This window comes from Spermophilus citellus (assembly GCF_964194105.1).
Source record: "Spermophilus citellus genome assembly, chromosome: 17".
In the NCBI taxonomy this organism is placed as follows: domain Eukaryota; kingdom Metazoa; phylum Chordata; class Mammalia; order Rodentia; family Sciuridae; genus Spermophilus; species Spermophilus citellus.
In genome coordinates, this window is record NC_138199.1 from 10,133,444 (window position 1) to 10,149,521 (window position 16,078).

A 16,078-nucleotide genomic window follows, 5' to 3' on the forward strand; every position below is an offset into this window, starting at 1 on the left:
ACTGGAACTTATTTTAGTAATAGGAAAACTTTTAAAGATGTTTAAGCTGACTTGGGTATAGGAACCAATTGTTTCAACTCTTAACTTTTATGAAGTTGAAATACAAGTGTTTTGAATGAATATTTAACTTCTAAATTGAGATGAGCTTTATGTATAAAAATTACACATCGGATGTCAAAGACTTAGCAAAAAATATAAAATTGTTTTCTAATTGACAGTTTGGATCCTAAATGTCCCCCCAAAGTTTGTATGATTAAAAAAAAAAAGGCTTGGCCACTAGCCTGTGGCACTATTGGATGGTAGTGGGAACTTCAGGGGGTGGTAGAAGGAAGTTAGGTCATTGGGGGTGTGCCCCTGAAGGACATTTTGGGACCCTGGTCTCTGCCCAATCTCTCTCTCTCTCTCTCTCTCTCTCTCTCTCTCTCTCTCTCTCTCTCTCTCTCTGGCTCTTTGGTTGCCATGAGATGAACAGCTTTCTTCTGCTATTCACTTTTGCCATGTTTTTTCTGCCTCACTAAATGCCCAGAGCAACAGTGTCAAGCAATCATGAACTGAAACCTCTGAAACTGTGAGCCAAAATAAACATTTTCTCCTTTTAAGTGGTTTATTCCAGATATTTTGTCACAGTAATGGAAAGCAAACACAATCATTTTATAAAAGCTGCACATGGAAATGATAATATTTTGGCTGTACCGGGTCAAAGAAAATATTTTATTTATTCTATTAAACTTATTCCATTCATTTCTTTTTACATTTCTTCATGTGGGTAATAAAAACATTTAAAATTACAAATGTGGCTTGCATTACATTTCTTTTGGACAGTGCTACCCTAGAATAAATACACTCTAAAAGTGTTATCTATTTTTTCATATTCTGTGTGGTAGAAAAGTTGATGGTTTTCCCAGATATCTGCATTTATTACAATTATTCTTAAAAGGTTTTGTAAGTTTGTGGTTTTGGTTGCTGTTGTGAAGGAAATCCTTCTTTGTTTCTTTCCCATCGTATTATTTCCCTTTTCATTCACCAGATTGGGCTCAGGATGATGAATGAAGTTAAATAAAAATTAAATTCCACCTTTATTATTTAAATCAAGGATCAGCAAACTATAACTTTCAGGCTCAATCTGGCCCACCACCTGTTTTGTTAAATAAAATTTTACGGGAACTCAGCCATGTCCATTCATTTCCACACTGTATGTGTCTTTGGCACGGTTGAGTGGTTCCCTCAATATTTACTATGTGGTCCCTCATGAAAAGTTTGATGACTCCTGATTTATATATAGTCCTAAGGTTGATTGAAAGGATAGCTATAGGGGCTGGGGATGTGGCGAGCGGTAGCGCGCTCACCTGGCATGCGTGCGGCCCGGGTTCGATCCTCAGCACCACATACCAACAAAGATGTTGTGTCCGCCGAGAACTAAAAAATAAATATTAAAAATTCTCTCTCTCTCCTCTCTCACTCTCTCTTTAAAAAAAAAAGAAAGGATAGCTATAGATTCTGAAAAAGAAGTTAGGAAAGGATTTTGAGCAATGGTAGCATTAGTGGAATTAGCCTAGAATTTCTTAAGACGACTCCTTTGAAAGAGGAAAGCCTGCACATAAATGATTTATTTTGGGGCTTTTGTTATAAAGTAAATCAGCTTGGATGGATCTCAAGGGAATTATGCTAAGTGAACAAGCCCATTCCAAAAAGTTATGTGCCATATGTTTCCATTCAAATAACATCCTTGAGATGACAAATGTTATATAAATGGAGAGCTGATTCGTGGTTGGTTGGTAGTAGGAACTGGGTAAGGAAGGAGGACACTGTGACTATAAAAGGCCAACATGAGGAAGCTCTGTAAAATGGAACCTTCTGGGTCTTGACTGTGGTGGTGATTACATGACTCTACATGTGTCCTCTAACTAAACACACACAAGCACACACACACACGAATTTCTGTAAAACTGGTGAAATCAGACTAAGATTGGTGGATCATGTCAATGTTAATTTCCTGGATATGTGACTGTATATAGTATTACAAGGTGTTATCATTGCAGGAAGCTGGGTACAAGGGATATATCTGTATTATGTCTTACAATTGCCTGTGAATCCATAATTACTTAAAAAAATCTGAGTGAGATATATAAAGAGAAAGAAAACCAATCCCATTGCTGTAGACTCATAATTCTTTGTGAATCAAGTCTCTGTAAAAATGCAACAAATATGGAAGATCATAAGTAGGATTCATCTTATGCAGATGCCATTCCATAGGTGACTCATCCGGTAGGGACTGGAATCTCTGGAGTTGGGATTCACTCAGTTGTCCTTTCCTGCAGGCATCATGTCAGGTTTTCTTAATGTAGGCACAGTGCCTATTGAAAGGACTTTATTGATTCTTTTCAACATTTATAAAATCCCAACTAAGCTGCACAATATGGAATGAAAATGGGCTTGGCCCCCAGCCAGGCCAAAATGTGAGTTCTGAATTTGCCACTAGTAAGAAGTGGGACCTCAATTTCCTCAAATGTTAAATGGAAACCCATAACACCTATTGCCAAGACGGACAAGGCAGTGAAGTGAGACCTTGCCTTTCTGAGGCACTCAATAAGCATGAGTTCTTATCACTGCCAGCGTCCCAGGTTGGAATGCATTCCCTGCTTGGAGTCTGAGTTCAGATTCATATGGAGATGTCTGCTTTTTTAGAAATGCTACTGCAGCAGCAGCTCCACATCAGTCCCAGGGACTCACCACAGAGCCCATATTCCAGTCCTGAACCTTGTTAGATGAAGGCAGCTCAGAGAAGTTTATAGGGACTTAAGGTTCCTTTCTCCCCTGGAGACAGAGCCCTCACACACCAAAATGCATGCTCAGAAGGTTGAGCTTGCTGTGGGTGTACAGGAAAAGGGACACAGCTCCATACTTGAACTCAAAAATTGAGAGTCTCGTTGACACCATAGGCACAAGTGTTAGGAGGAAACTAAGAGATGAGAACTTGACTTTTTCACAGGAAGCAGTACTGACCTTGACACCTCCCCAGGCCTGATGGGAGAGGAACTCCACTGGGCTAGGGGTGCCTGTCTGTGCTGGAGATCGAAGCAGGAAGTCCAATTCTGCTGCACTGATTTCCTGGTTCATGAGGAGGATCTGCAAAGGAGGGAACATGACACCATATTTCTTTAGCTTGTGGTGGCCTCAGGTTCAGGGGATCTTAGGGATTGTCACTCAGTGTAATTATTGCTGCCTCTGACACTAGAGCTTGCCCATCAATTTTGATTATTTAGAGAGGACGGAGTGGAAGAAAGTGTATATTTATGCAAATTACTTCTGTGTGCATCTGTTTTCAACCCCAATATCACAGTGTCTTAAATATACTCGGTGGATGACTATGCATCTTGGCTAGCAGGCATTTATTATGTATCAATCATAAATGCCACAGAGTATGTGCCTGAAATTCAATTGAGCAGATGACACATACAAATGACATGATTTGAGGAAAGTGCCAAAGTGACATATGAATACACGCAAAATAGAAACACACACACATGAATCAACAATGTGAATTTATGCAAAATAGAAGCACATATGTGAATTAAAAATAGGAAAGAGGTCCCTGAACAAGGGAGTGGACAGCAATCCAGAGGAAGGAAGGGTTTAAATTGACTAAATTTTCTATAAGTAGTTCCCCCCCTCTGCCCCGGCCTCCGCCCCCAGTACTGGGGAATAAACCAAGGGCCTTGTATTTACCAGGCTAGCATTCTATCACTGAGCCACATCCCCAGCCCTCTTTAAGTCGGTTTGAATTGGGTCTTGAAAAGCTAAGAGATGGGAATATTGAACAGGAAGGTAGGACTTTCAGATGGGGTGGAGGGGAGAATGAAAAATGCAGAGGTTTGGAAGGGAACTACAACAGTGTGTGCAGGAGGGGAAAAGCTTTTGGCTTGGTTAGAGACATGATTTTCAGCGAGAGGTGGAACCCCTGTATTTTCTAAGGCCAAGCTATCATTTAGGCTGGCCTGGGAATTACAGAACGTGAGAGGAGCAAGGGATGCTCACATCTATAGAGCTGGATTTTGGAACATGGAGTCAACACAAAAATGATACAATATCTGACTTTTGGAATTGGAAGTGGCCTTTGAGATAGTCTAGTCTGTGCTACCAAGGTATATATTGAAAAAAAAATCCCAATTCTAAATGATTAGGGGGATAAGTGAAAGGAAGTAAATTTTTAATGACTTTTTGATATTGAAATTAAATGGAAGACCAGGGTTTCTCGTTCAAGATGCAGCAATATTAGAAGTCTCCAATTTTTCCCAGGCCTTTAAGAACCAAAGTTGTTGAAAATTTTCTAAGGTCATGGTTGCTACAATGTCTTGTGTGATTTCTTAACCCGGGAGAAGGTTAGGTCAGTAAACTTATTATCTAGATAAATATTGATGGAACAAAACTTCTGATGGCATTGGAAAATCTTCTAGTTTTCAGTATGGCCATCTAGTTCCATCTTCAGTGCCAGTTTTGATGGACTAGTAGTGGCTGCTGGAGGGATATTTTTAGAAGGATCAGAGCTCATCCAAGATCAGCAAGAAAAAGTACCATGATTGATTCAGCATATCTGTTATGAGGGGGACAATGTGGGGGCAGCATGCATGTATCCTATTGGAACTTCTTTGGAAAGTGATGTTAGAAGAAGAAAGTTTTAGGGCTGTGGCATGACTTAATGGTAGAGCACTAACTTAGTTCCTGGGTTCTATCCCCAGCTAATGGGAGAAAAAAAAAAAAAAAGAAAAAGAAAAGAAAATTACTTAAGACCTGATGACTGGGCACTAAAAATGACCTATCTTCTAGAAATTATTTTTTCGTTTTACTTTTACCTGAAAGGTGAGTTGGGCAAGGTAGGTCAACTTATCGCACTCCAAGAGTCCACGGGTTGTATACTGGTACACAGAAAAGGTTATGTTGTCTATTAGATTGGTGACCCGTTCCTTGAGGCTCTCACCAGGAGCGGCCTTCTCTACAGCCTTTTGGAAGACGATTCGGAAGGCCTGAGGACAGAAGGGTAGCATCTTGGTGACTTACATGGACCTCCTTTTATTATATGAGTGGTCAATTTCCCAGCCCACCCAATGAAAAGTGATCCCAGTATATCTGAGGAAGACAAGAAGAGACAATGGTAACAAGAGAAGATGCTTTAGCTCTTAGTTTGCTCAGATGAACAATTAGATCGCTATGAGGCTGCCACTGTTTGGATGTAGTTTGTGCCTTTTAAAAGTCATATTGGATTTTAATCCCTAGTGTGAGGTATTAGGAGAGTGGAAGCTTAATTTGATTATGGAATAAGAGAGAGGGAATTTGGGAGGAAGGTAAAACTGGGTAAGATCATCAGGTTGGAACTCCTAAAATTGAATAGAGATTTTTTTTTTTGTGGGGGGGGGAGGGTAGTACCAGGGATTGAACTCATGGGTTACTCAGCCACTGAGTCACATCCCCAATCCATAATTCTGTAATTTATTTAGAGACAGGGTCTCCGTTGTTAGTGCCTCGCTTTTGCTGAGGTTGGCTTTGAACTCGTGATCCTCCTGTCTCAGCCTCCTCAGATGCTGGGATTACAGGAGTGTGCCCCTGCACCCCGTAGTGGTGGATTTATAAGGAGAGAGACCAGGAAACACACATGCCTTGCCCCACTTCAATAAGGACTCTGCCAGCAATAAGGCCATCACCAGATGTGGCCTCTTGACCTTGGACTAAGAACGGCGAACAGAAATAAAACTCTTTTCTTTATAACTTTAAAACTTCCCCAATCTGTGATGATATTGTTCTTTTAGTAAAAGAAAAGGATCAAATACAAGGACATACAGAGAAGAGCCCAAGGCTTTGATCAGTGAAGAACAAACATCCAGTAGTCAATATACTTTAAATTCAGTAAGTTTTTGTTGGATAACTACCTGAATAGAAAGTAGACACAGCTGGGATTAATGATGCTCTACAGCATGGGATAAAATTCTTGGGGGCAGAAACAATCCTCCGTACAACTTTGTTGAACTGACCCTTGCACATAACAGGCAGTGAGAATATTTTTAGTTAATGATTTTTCCTTTGATAATGATCAGAGTCTCAGATATTATTTGTTCTTTTCCTATTAATTTTGCAGTCATTTGAAGAGTCCTTGAAAGTGTCATTTTCCCCTTATGAACCCTTCTGCAATGGTGGGAGTACAGCCAGCTTTGGGTTCTTCTTTAGAACTATATATTATGGGTACGATGGGCAGTAAAAAAAAATCACATAAGTTAATTTTCTCTTGTTTTAAACTTAAATAACGACTCCTCGTAAAAATGAATATTTGGAATGCTACCCTTTAAGTGTGACACGAATAGAACAAATCCTTAAAGAAAATAAAAGCCAAGATACAATTGGACCTTTTAGATTCTTGGTTCTGCAGATTTCTAGTTTCTTCTCTATTTTCTTCTGTGGTTTTAAGAAGAAGAAAAAGAAGAAAAAAATCTAAAGTCTTTTTGAGACCAAGTATTTGAACCTAGATGGAAACCACATAAGATTTGAGTCTCAGTAGTTCTTCATTTGCAAAATAGGAAAAAAAAAATGTGAATTCCTCTCTCCATTCACAGATCTACATTTCTTCTTGTTAACAAAGCCCTTGGAGTCTTCATCTCAGCAAAATCTTCAAACCAATCCATTGTGATGTTTGCCTTCACTTGGTAGATTTTAGGTGAAATATTAGTTGGCTATGAGCTGATGAAGCCATAGCTCTCTAGAACCACACAGAGCAATTTGAGAAGCTTCCATGTGCAGAATAGGTCTATGGAGATGGATGGATATCTTTTCCAGGTGGTTACTATAGCTTTCTTCTAAGGCTCTATCAAAATAACAGTAATCAGCAACGAATCTCGAGTTACTAAGTTTAAATAAAATGATTCCCAATTCAGGAAAAGAGTTAAAGAAAATGAAAAATCTGGATACATCCAGGATTTTCTTTATACTAAGCTCATTTGACTTCTTTTTTTTCCCCCCAACTTATAAAGAACTTCCCTGTTTCTTTCCCTTTGTGGTTTTGAACAACGCTGGTGCTGGGCTTGATCCTCACTCCCACAGCTTTCTCCAGAAGGTCTGTTCTGCCCACATAGTCTGGTTATTGACTTACGCTCCCCTGGTAGATACTCACAAGCTTTTGGAACATTTTTAGGGCCCATGAGTGATTGCCTAGTGTTTTGTCTTTCTACTTGAATAAAAATAGTTGCATTTCTCAAAATCGAGTCCAGCTCTGTGCATATTATAGGACTGAAAAAGAATGGTTGAATGAATGAATCACTTTGCTCTGCTAATGCCCAAGAGAACGAGGGATGCTCTAGATCAAGTCTGTCCAACTCAAATGCCTCCAGGAACCAGATGTACAAGACCAAATAGGGAGGAGGAAGACTACCAGGACACAGAGGGCATGTGCCCACCTAGGGAGAAGCAGCTACAAATTCATGCCATGTGGAATATGAATACAATGTTGTCAATCTTCCAAATTTTCATGAGAAGCCCCAAATTGGTATTTATGTGAATTCTCTTTATATTATTGTAATATTATTTGTGGTGCTGGAGATGGAACCCAATTCTGATGCATCTAGGTAAGCACTCTACCATTGAGGTATACCTTCAGACTAATCCTCCTTATTTTAAAATATTGGTAACCTATTCATGTATTTGAAAAGCCTTCTGTGGACCAAAGAGAAGAGATCAACAAGACCTTGGGTTCCCTGTTTGAAACCCATGATCTGTATTCATCTTGCTTCTGTCTATCTGATGATCCCTTTCCCATCTCATGGAAAAATGGTATTCCTCCAGTCATGCCTTTCTATAAAGTGCACACAAAGCTACGCTGGGTCTCTCAGCAGTCTGCAGGATATCCTAGGAGGTGTTCCCTCACCTATGACACTGTGGTGCCTTCTATGTGTGTCTCCCAGCTTTTGGTTGAGTTTTGAAGAAAAAGTTACTTTGCTTTCATTCCCATCTTAACCACATGTTGAACTTCAAGTTCATTCAAAACTTGCATTTGGATGAATTTCTGCTTGTGTAAAAGCAATTACAAATATTTTAACGCATTCTTGCTCAAAACGCTTTGAAAGATGGGACATGTGGCTCCTCGCACACTGGTCTCTCTGGGGTTTTCAGAATGTCCCTCCTTTGTGTGCCAGAAATGAGAACTGCAAAATTGATCCTCATATGAAAACTGAGACTATAGAAACTCCAGTAGCCAGCTTTTCAAAAATCACATCACAGGAGACTTTCAAATGCATTGTTCTTTTGAAGACCCATTTCCACAGCTATTTATCATTCAGAATTTCCATCTGTTTTCAATGATCTAGGTGATCAATGAAAAGTAGTTGTTCTTGGCAATTCTTCATAACAACATGGAGACCCAATGTGCACCTCTTTCTTATTTTAAAAGTAGTGCTTCAGAGTTTCCTAGATCAGGATGCTGTTGCTGCAGAGCAACTGATAACATGTTTTAGCACATATTTTCATGAATTTCATCTCAGATCTTGTTTTCCAAGTCACCATGGTAGGCTTCTGATAGTCAACTTCAACTACTCTTGGAACTAGGGAGATGACCCTGTGGTTAATAGGCTTATGCTAACTTTTATATCTGTTTTTGAAATATCTTATATTTCTTTCATATGTTTTCATAATCTGACTATAAGGCCAAGGATCGAGTTTCTCTTAAAAACATAAAATATTATAACCACATGTTTTCCAATCTGCAGAGACTTTGAGTTAAGGGAAAAGGATTGGGAAATGGATTGAAAAAAAAAAAGGATTGGAAAAGCCCTCTCCAATTAAATGAGCCCCAGGTACTGGTGGTCTTCTGATTTCTCAAATATTCATCACCATATCCACACCTTGACCTCCACATGATGACTTAGCATGTAATATACATACTGAGGTGTGTGTGTGTGTGTGTGTGTGTGTGTGTGTGTGTGTGAAATCTCTGTGTCCATATACATATGTTCTCTCTGTCTCCTATTTGTACATGTGCATGTCCTCTCTATTGGGTCAAACCAATGAAGTTGCTCAGAAACGTTTGATCTCCTCTTAATGCTTCTTTAATTGTGGTCATTTAATGAATTCACTAGGGGAGAATGATAGTTTCCAAGGTTCACTTAAAATTTATGGGTTTTATTTTTTCATGGGTAAGATGAGTTTAGTCAGCACTTGAAATTTGCTAACAACTTTGGCTTCAGGAATATTGCAACAACCATAAAACAGTTGCTTTGGGGATATTAAAGTAATAAGAAAAGTAATTTAAAGTTGACTGTTATGATGGCCTGCACTGGTCTTTCATCAATACAAGTGATGTGCATATTCAATCATCTCTGGGGACAGGAATAATTTCTGACATTTCTCTGATATCCTCGTTCACACATCCAACATGCACACATCCAGTATCCACCCATACTGAATTTGCTTATGGAATGAATGAAGCTAAGCCTTGCTGTGGCACCTGCTTCTGTTCTAATGAATTATATAAGACTCAATTAAAGAAATGAGGACCTGTAATACAGGTCTGAAGCCAATGAAGCAGTACTCCTGGCCCTGATCTTCAAGATCTGCCGTAACTAATGAAGCACATGGATAAGCTCTCATGGGAGATTACATTAGAGACATAACACCGCTTGATTACGATTATTCAAAAAAAAAAACCCTCCAGGTATAAATCACCTTGAGAGAGAACTGATACATTGGGTGTATCTTGCTGAGGTCATTCATGATGAAGTAGAGCAGAGAGGCTTGGGCAGCTGCTGGCCGATAGTGCTCTCTGGCCTCGTTGATTTTTACTTCAGTCACCCTGGCTTCCTGGACCTGTTGAGAAAATAAATAGCAGGCCATTGTTCAAACTAAATAGGGCTTCCAGAGAATCAAGCTGATCTTTCTGTGTGCGTAGTGTGTGTCTGTGTATGGGGTGGAGTGAATGGAAATGGGAAAAGTGGAAAGAAGTTGGAAAAGCCCTATATCAAGCCTGAATGGAAGGACAATATACACAATCTTGCTCTCACAGAGAGCGGTCGGTTCTCATAGTTAGGAAATATGCCAGCTTCTTAGCTCCATAGCTGATGAGATGATTTCCTCAAAATGCGAAAAATATATATTGCTTTAAAATGAACTCCATGCCAAGCAGTGGAAGTCCATGGAAAGAAGCAAAATAATTTTCTTTAAAAAAAAAGTTTAATGAAATAGTTAATACATAAATTCACAAAGAAAATCTCTCTTTTAATGGAGTATTTTTATTTTCAGAAAATTTCTTATCACAGGTTAAAAATAAGAAGAGAGGGCTGGGGATGTGGCTCAAGTGGTAGCGTACTCGCCTTGCATGCGTGTGGCCCGGGTTCGATCCTCAGCACCACATACAAAAGATGTTGTGTCTGCCGAAAACTAAAAAATAAATATTAAAAAATTCTCTCTCTCTCTCTCTCTCTCTCTCTCTCTCTCTCTCTCTCTTAAAAAAAATAAGAAGAGAAACCTAAGCAACAGGAAGAGAGCTTTCTGTAAGAACATGTCACTTAAATACAAACCTCAATGCTGTCTGCCCTCAGACTCCAAAATAGAATCAACTACTGATAACTTGTGAAAGTCCACAAGAAAAAGTAATGATCCTTATTGAAGATGCTCTCACAACAAGAAGAAGTGCTACCAAAGGGGACAGTTAGAAGGCCTTTTGCAATGAAGTGAACACCTCCTGAATCCCAGAAGGATTGGCACCCTGAGAACGAAAGATGACTGAACAACTTAAAACAGAAAGACAAATACTGCATATTCTCCCTCATTTCTGGAAGCTAAAAAAAAAAAAAAAACTCATCTCATGAATAGTGGTCTTTAAAGTCTAGAAAGGGCTGGGAAGGCCGACAGAACAAGTATGTCCTTGTTCCAGAACAAGTAGATATAAAAGAAGCACATAATAAGGTCATTACCAAAAGAACAGGCATATGTGAAAAAGAACGAACTAGACTTCTAAAAATAAGACAGTTATTTAAATTAAAAAAATGTACAGGTAAATATAAGAGGCTTGAGTTGAAAAGAAAGAAACACACTGGAAGAGAGACCTAAAGAAATTGTTACAAATGCAGCTCAGAAACAAAGGTAGAAAATGTGTAAGTTTATGAGACTTGGAAGATAGAATGAGAAGATTCAGATAGTCCTAGTAGGAAGAAATAGAGAATAGAAAGAATGAAATAGAGACAATATTTGAAGTTTTTTTTTGTTGTTGTTCTTTTGTTTTTTTCAGTACAGGGGATTGAACCCAGGGGTGCTCAGTACGTTGCCCAGGCTGGCCTCAAACTTCAGATCCTTTTGCCTCAGCCTCCTGAGTTGCATCATGATTTCTGGCTGGAAGTTACTTTGGGAGCTATATTTGGAGTTAAGAATTTTCGAAAATTGATAAAAGGCTATAGCACTCATCTTGAAGAAGCATATCAATTGTGAGTACAACGAATAAAAAAAATAAATTCTGACTATGTGGTAAAATTCAGAAACATCAAAGAAGAAGGGAAACTATTAAAAGCAACTAAAAAAGACAAAGCTGAAAAGGAATAGCAATTAGACTGAAAGCAGATTCTCAGCAGCAACAAGACAACATTAGCTATATTATAAAACAATAACAGAAGTTGGGAGGGAATGATCAGAATTAAAGTACTCTCTAATCCTTATGCTGTTTGGCAAGAAGCAAATACATTGCTTAATTTTGGACTCTTTGAAAATATATTTTAAAAGTCACATATATTTTTACATATAAACAAAGCAAGGTTAATCCATAAAGTGAAATAAAGTGAGTAGCTTTAAAATTAGGAAAGATCTATAGAAGTTACTATAGTCTCTGTAGCAAGCAGCATGGAGATTCCTCAAAAAAACTAAAAATAGAATGACTAGATGATGCACCAATCCTACTACTGGGTATGTATCCAAAGGAAATGAAATCACATCAAAGAGATATTTGCACACTTGAATTTATTGCAGCGCTATTTACAATAGCTAAGCTATGGAGTCAACCAAAAAAAAATGGACAAAAGAAATAAAAATATTTCATGTGATACTTGGAAGACAGCAAGTGCTCAATAAATGTTCACTGATTTTTACACAGTGGATCCATCCTCTGACCTACTCGTATGTGAGCCAGATCTCTCCTGCCCAGAGCAGAGGACTTTCTGCCATCATTGCTTTACAAATTCTTTGGTCCCCTCTGGAGAGGTAGAGGTCATAGATAAATGGCAATAAAAGCTGAGGGGCGCATCCTCTGCTGAGCCAGGGTTAGACTATACCCTCCTCTTTTGGGGGATTATCACTCCAATCTGAGTGAAGAGCTGTTATCCCACAGTGGGTCTGATCTGGTTTATCTGCTCTGACCATTACTTTTCAAGTTTTCTACTTTGTCTCTACTTGGAAAAGTCTTTCATATTTGGAGAAACCCCAGTAAGTCAGCAATAAGCATATTCATTCCAAGGTTCACTGTTCCCAGGCACTGTTAAGATGTGTGTGATATCTGAATCAGAATGAGTAATCACAACTGGTCTTCTGATCCAAGAGCAGGACTGGGATCGCAAAAGGGCCTATACAGGTTTGAGTGTCTGTTGGGAAAGGATGAGAGACTGGGCTTCTCTTCCCCATCAAGTCATCTTCTAGTTCTCTGCAAGGGGGAATAAAAACCTTCCAAATGTTGCGAAATGGATGAAGGAAACTATCTGCTCTAATTGTTTCCCAGGATGATAGAGAGTTTGAGAACTGAGTTTCCTGCCATGTCATTGAAGTTTTCTCATTAAAATCAGACTTGGGAGATTTTGCTAGTCTGGTGGGTTTTCTTAGGATGCAATCATGCCTGAACCTCAGAACTTGAACAGCAATGTGATTCCTTAGCTTCAGGGCCATTCCACAAACTATCTGAAGCATTCAGTTTGAAGTCTGATTCCCTGAACAGAAAGCCCGGACTGCACAGAGTTAAGCTTGTGGAGCCCAGATGTCAGAAGCATTTTCCAGAAAGTAGAAACTTTCTACACAGAATGTGAGGTAGTCATTGCTTGGAAGAATGGTGGGAAGATGGAAATGCTATCTGTTACTCTTCTTTTTTTTTTCAAAAAGTAAGACTGAGGGCTGGGGATGTGGCTCAAGTGGTAGCACGCTCGCCTGGCATGCGTGCGGCCCGGGTTCGATCCTCAGCACCACATACCAACAAACATGTTGTGTCCGCCAAAAACTAAAAAATAAATATTAAAAATTCTCTCTCTCTCTCTCTTTAAAAAAAAAGTAAGACTGAGGGATTGAGAAGAGAAAAATCATAGGAGGACCCCAACGGGGGGCTGCTTCCGTGAACCATCTCGAATAAAGTTACCTTTCTCTGCACCTCAGCAGCAGTCTGCTTGGTGATCTCCAGATTCTCCACCAAAGCTGTTTCTCCCAAGAAGTTCCCAGATGCCGAGGAGAGGCGCGAGAGCAGATTGTCTTCTAATGTTTTGAGTGTGATTTTGAATCCATTTTGCTGTTTTGTGAGATCTGACTGCAAATAAGGAGGAAGAAAGAGTAAGGCAGAGATGCCCAAGGCATCCTATGCTGGGGAGAGGTCTGAATTAAAAAAAAAAAAAATCCTTCCTGGAGTCAGAGTCCCTGCCCTTCGAGACTGTAAAGTGGAGGCCAAGTAGTGGGGTGCTTGAGACCACAAGCAACAGGAGATGAGCAGATAAGTCAAAACCCAACAGTACCCTACACTACTGTCCTCCATATCCACATGTGCAGATTCAACCCACCGTGGACCAAAAATATTTTAAAAAATTGTGTCTTTCGTGAACACATACAAGACTATTTTCTTGCCATTAGTTCCTAACCAATACGGTATGAAAACTACTTGTACAGCATGGACCTTGCATTAGGTATTATGAGTAACCTAGAGATGACATAAAAGTACAGGGAGGTGGCATGCAAATACCTTGCCATATTAGACCAGTGGCTTGAAACTCAACTGGTCTTGGAATCAAGAGGGATCCTGAAACTCATCCTCCACTCAGACAAAGGGAATGACTGTTCAAGGCCTGAGACTTGGGCTGATTTTTCTCTTTCCAGTGGGGTTAATATCAGTCCCTATTTGTGGGATGTTTGTGCTATCCTTAGCACAGTGTTGATATACTCAGTGTCACTAAATGTAATTGATTGCTGCAAATAGAGGGAAAGGTCAAGTTTTAGTTCTCTAGCTTGTCCTCTTTATCACCACTTTACTGCCCCCAAATGAACAGCTCTCCTATGCTTTGCTTGGAAGAAACAAAACAAAACAGTAGAAACTCATCTTACCCAATTTAGACAAGATCATTGCAAGAGCCTTCTCCAAGGCTGGAGAGAGACTGGCATCCAAGTGAATCCCACCTCATTTTTCCCTTTCTGATGGTTAGGCTTCATATTCCAAGGTACTGGGCACCTTTTATTCCAGTTTTGGGAGCCAGGGAGTTAAGTTCAGGCAGCTCTAACTCCTTTGTCCTCATGCAGCCTTTGGATCCATGGAAAGATCCAAAGGCTACATGTGGAGGCTTCAGCCGTGGCCACTCTGGTCTATCTCAGTCCTATCTCAAGACCAGAATTTGCTGCTCTCTTGGCTGGGGATGCTCTGTGTCAAGCAGCTTTCAAGTTGTTTAGGAATTAGTTCAAATGCCAGCTCCTCCTAGAACTCTTTTTGGTTACCACTAGCCCACTAGCTTTCTAGTATCACCCTATTTTATTTTCTTCAAAATTCTTATCCCTGGAGACTATCATGCAAAGTGAAATAAGCCAATCCCCCCAAACCAAAGGTTGAATGTTTTTTGCTGATATGTGGAAGCTAACCCATAATAAAGAGATAGGGAGGGAGAAGAAGAGAAGTTCAGTAGATTAGATAAAGGAGAACCAAAGGAAGAGGGAATAGAAATAGGAAAGACAGTGGACTAAATATAACATGATTTCATTATTATCCTATGTGCATATATGACTACATGACCCGTGTGATTCTACATCATGTACAACCAGACAAGTGAGAAGTTATACTCTATTTATGTATGATGTGTCAAAATGCATTCAACTGTCAAATAAATAAACAAAAATAAATAAGTAAGTAAATAAATAAATAAAATTAACATGATTTTCCTTTGAACACCTGTGAAAAATACCTTAGAGAACCCCACCATCATGCCCACCCACAAGAATAGGGTCCGAATTAGAATAAGATATACCTCATGCTTGTACACTTTATCAAAATGGATTCTATTGTCATGTATAACTAAGAAGAACTAATAAAATTAAAAAAAATAAATTCCATTATGTGCCTATACCAAAAAAATTCTTATCATTTGCTGAAACGATATCATTTCTTGGTTTACATTCTTATTTTGCATATACTTCTACTAGGCCATAAGCTTCATGTGGACAGGTGCATGATTTTCTGTGGTCACTGCTCTATCTTCTGTACCTATAACCTTGACTGTTATGCAGTTGGTGCTCCATGGGAGTTCAATAAATAAATGATTGTAGAGGTAGAGTCCCAGGGAAGGCCTGAAATCAATCCTACGTGCACTGTAATTTTAAACCCATGTAACCTAACCTCATCGTGATTCAAGAAAAGAGAAAAAAGAGATATTCACCACGGACTGAGTTGTCTTTCCCCTAAATTTATAAATTGAATTGTCAAAGCCCTGACTTCCTATGTGACTGTATAGGAGACAGTGTTTTTTAGGGAGGTGACTCAGGTTAAATGGGGTCCTAAGAACTGTAGTCCTGTTGGGATTAGTACTCTTTTGGGGGAGATGCTGGAGAGCTTTCTCTTTCTCTCTCTACACATGCACAAGAGGAGATCAGATGGGGGAACACAGTGCACAGTGAGAAGGTGGCTGCCTACAAGCCAAGAGGGAGTCCTCACTGGAAACGACCATGGTGGCACCCTCATCTCAGGCTTCCAGCGTCCAGAACTGTGGAACAGTAGATGGCTTTGCTAAAGCTACCCAGTCTATGGTGTGTTGTTATGGCACCCAGAGCTGACTGAGGCACAACCCTAGCAGGGTCGAACCCACTTCTGTTACCACTGCAGATTTGATTCCACTTAGAC

General features: G+C 39.6%; 1 protein-coding gene across 2 annotated transcripts in view; it reads right to left on the reverse strand.

The window, feature by feature from the left end:
* The window catches only part of DNAH9 (dynein axonemal heavy chain 9), a gene marked incomplete at both ends in the record, with an annotated part of 338,928 nt that overhangs the window by 57,860 nt on the left and 264,990 nt on the right, over window positions 1-16,078 (reverse strand). For both annotated transcript variants that reach the window (XM_081272229.1, XM_081272228.1), the window contains 4 exons: window positions 3,004-3,126; window positions 4,851-5,021; window positions 9,697-9,837; window positions 13,352-13,516. In XM_081272229.1, coding sequence (XP_081128355.1) covers window positions 3,004-3,126; window positions 4,851-5,021; window positions 9,697-9,837; window positions 13,352-13,516 — 600 coding nt within the window. The remainder of the gene's footprint in view (window positions 1-3,003; window positions 3,127-4,850; window positions 5,022-9,696; window positions 9,838-13,351; window positions 13,517-16,078) is intronic.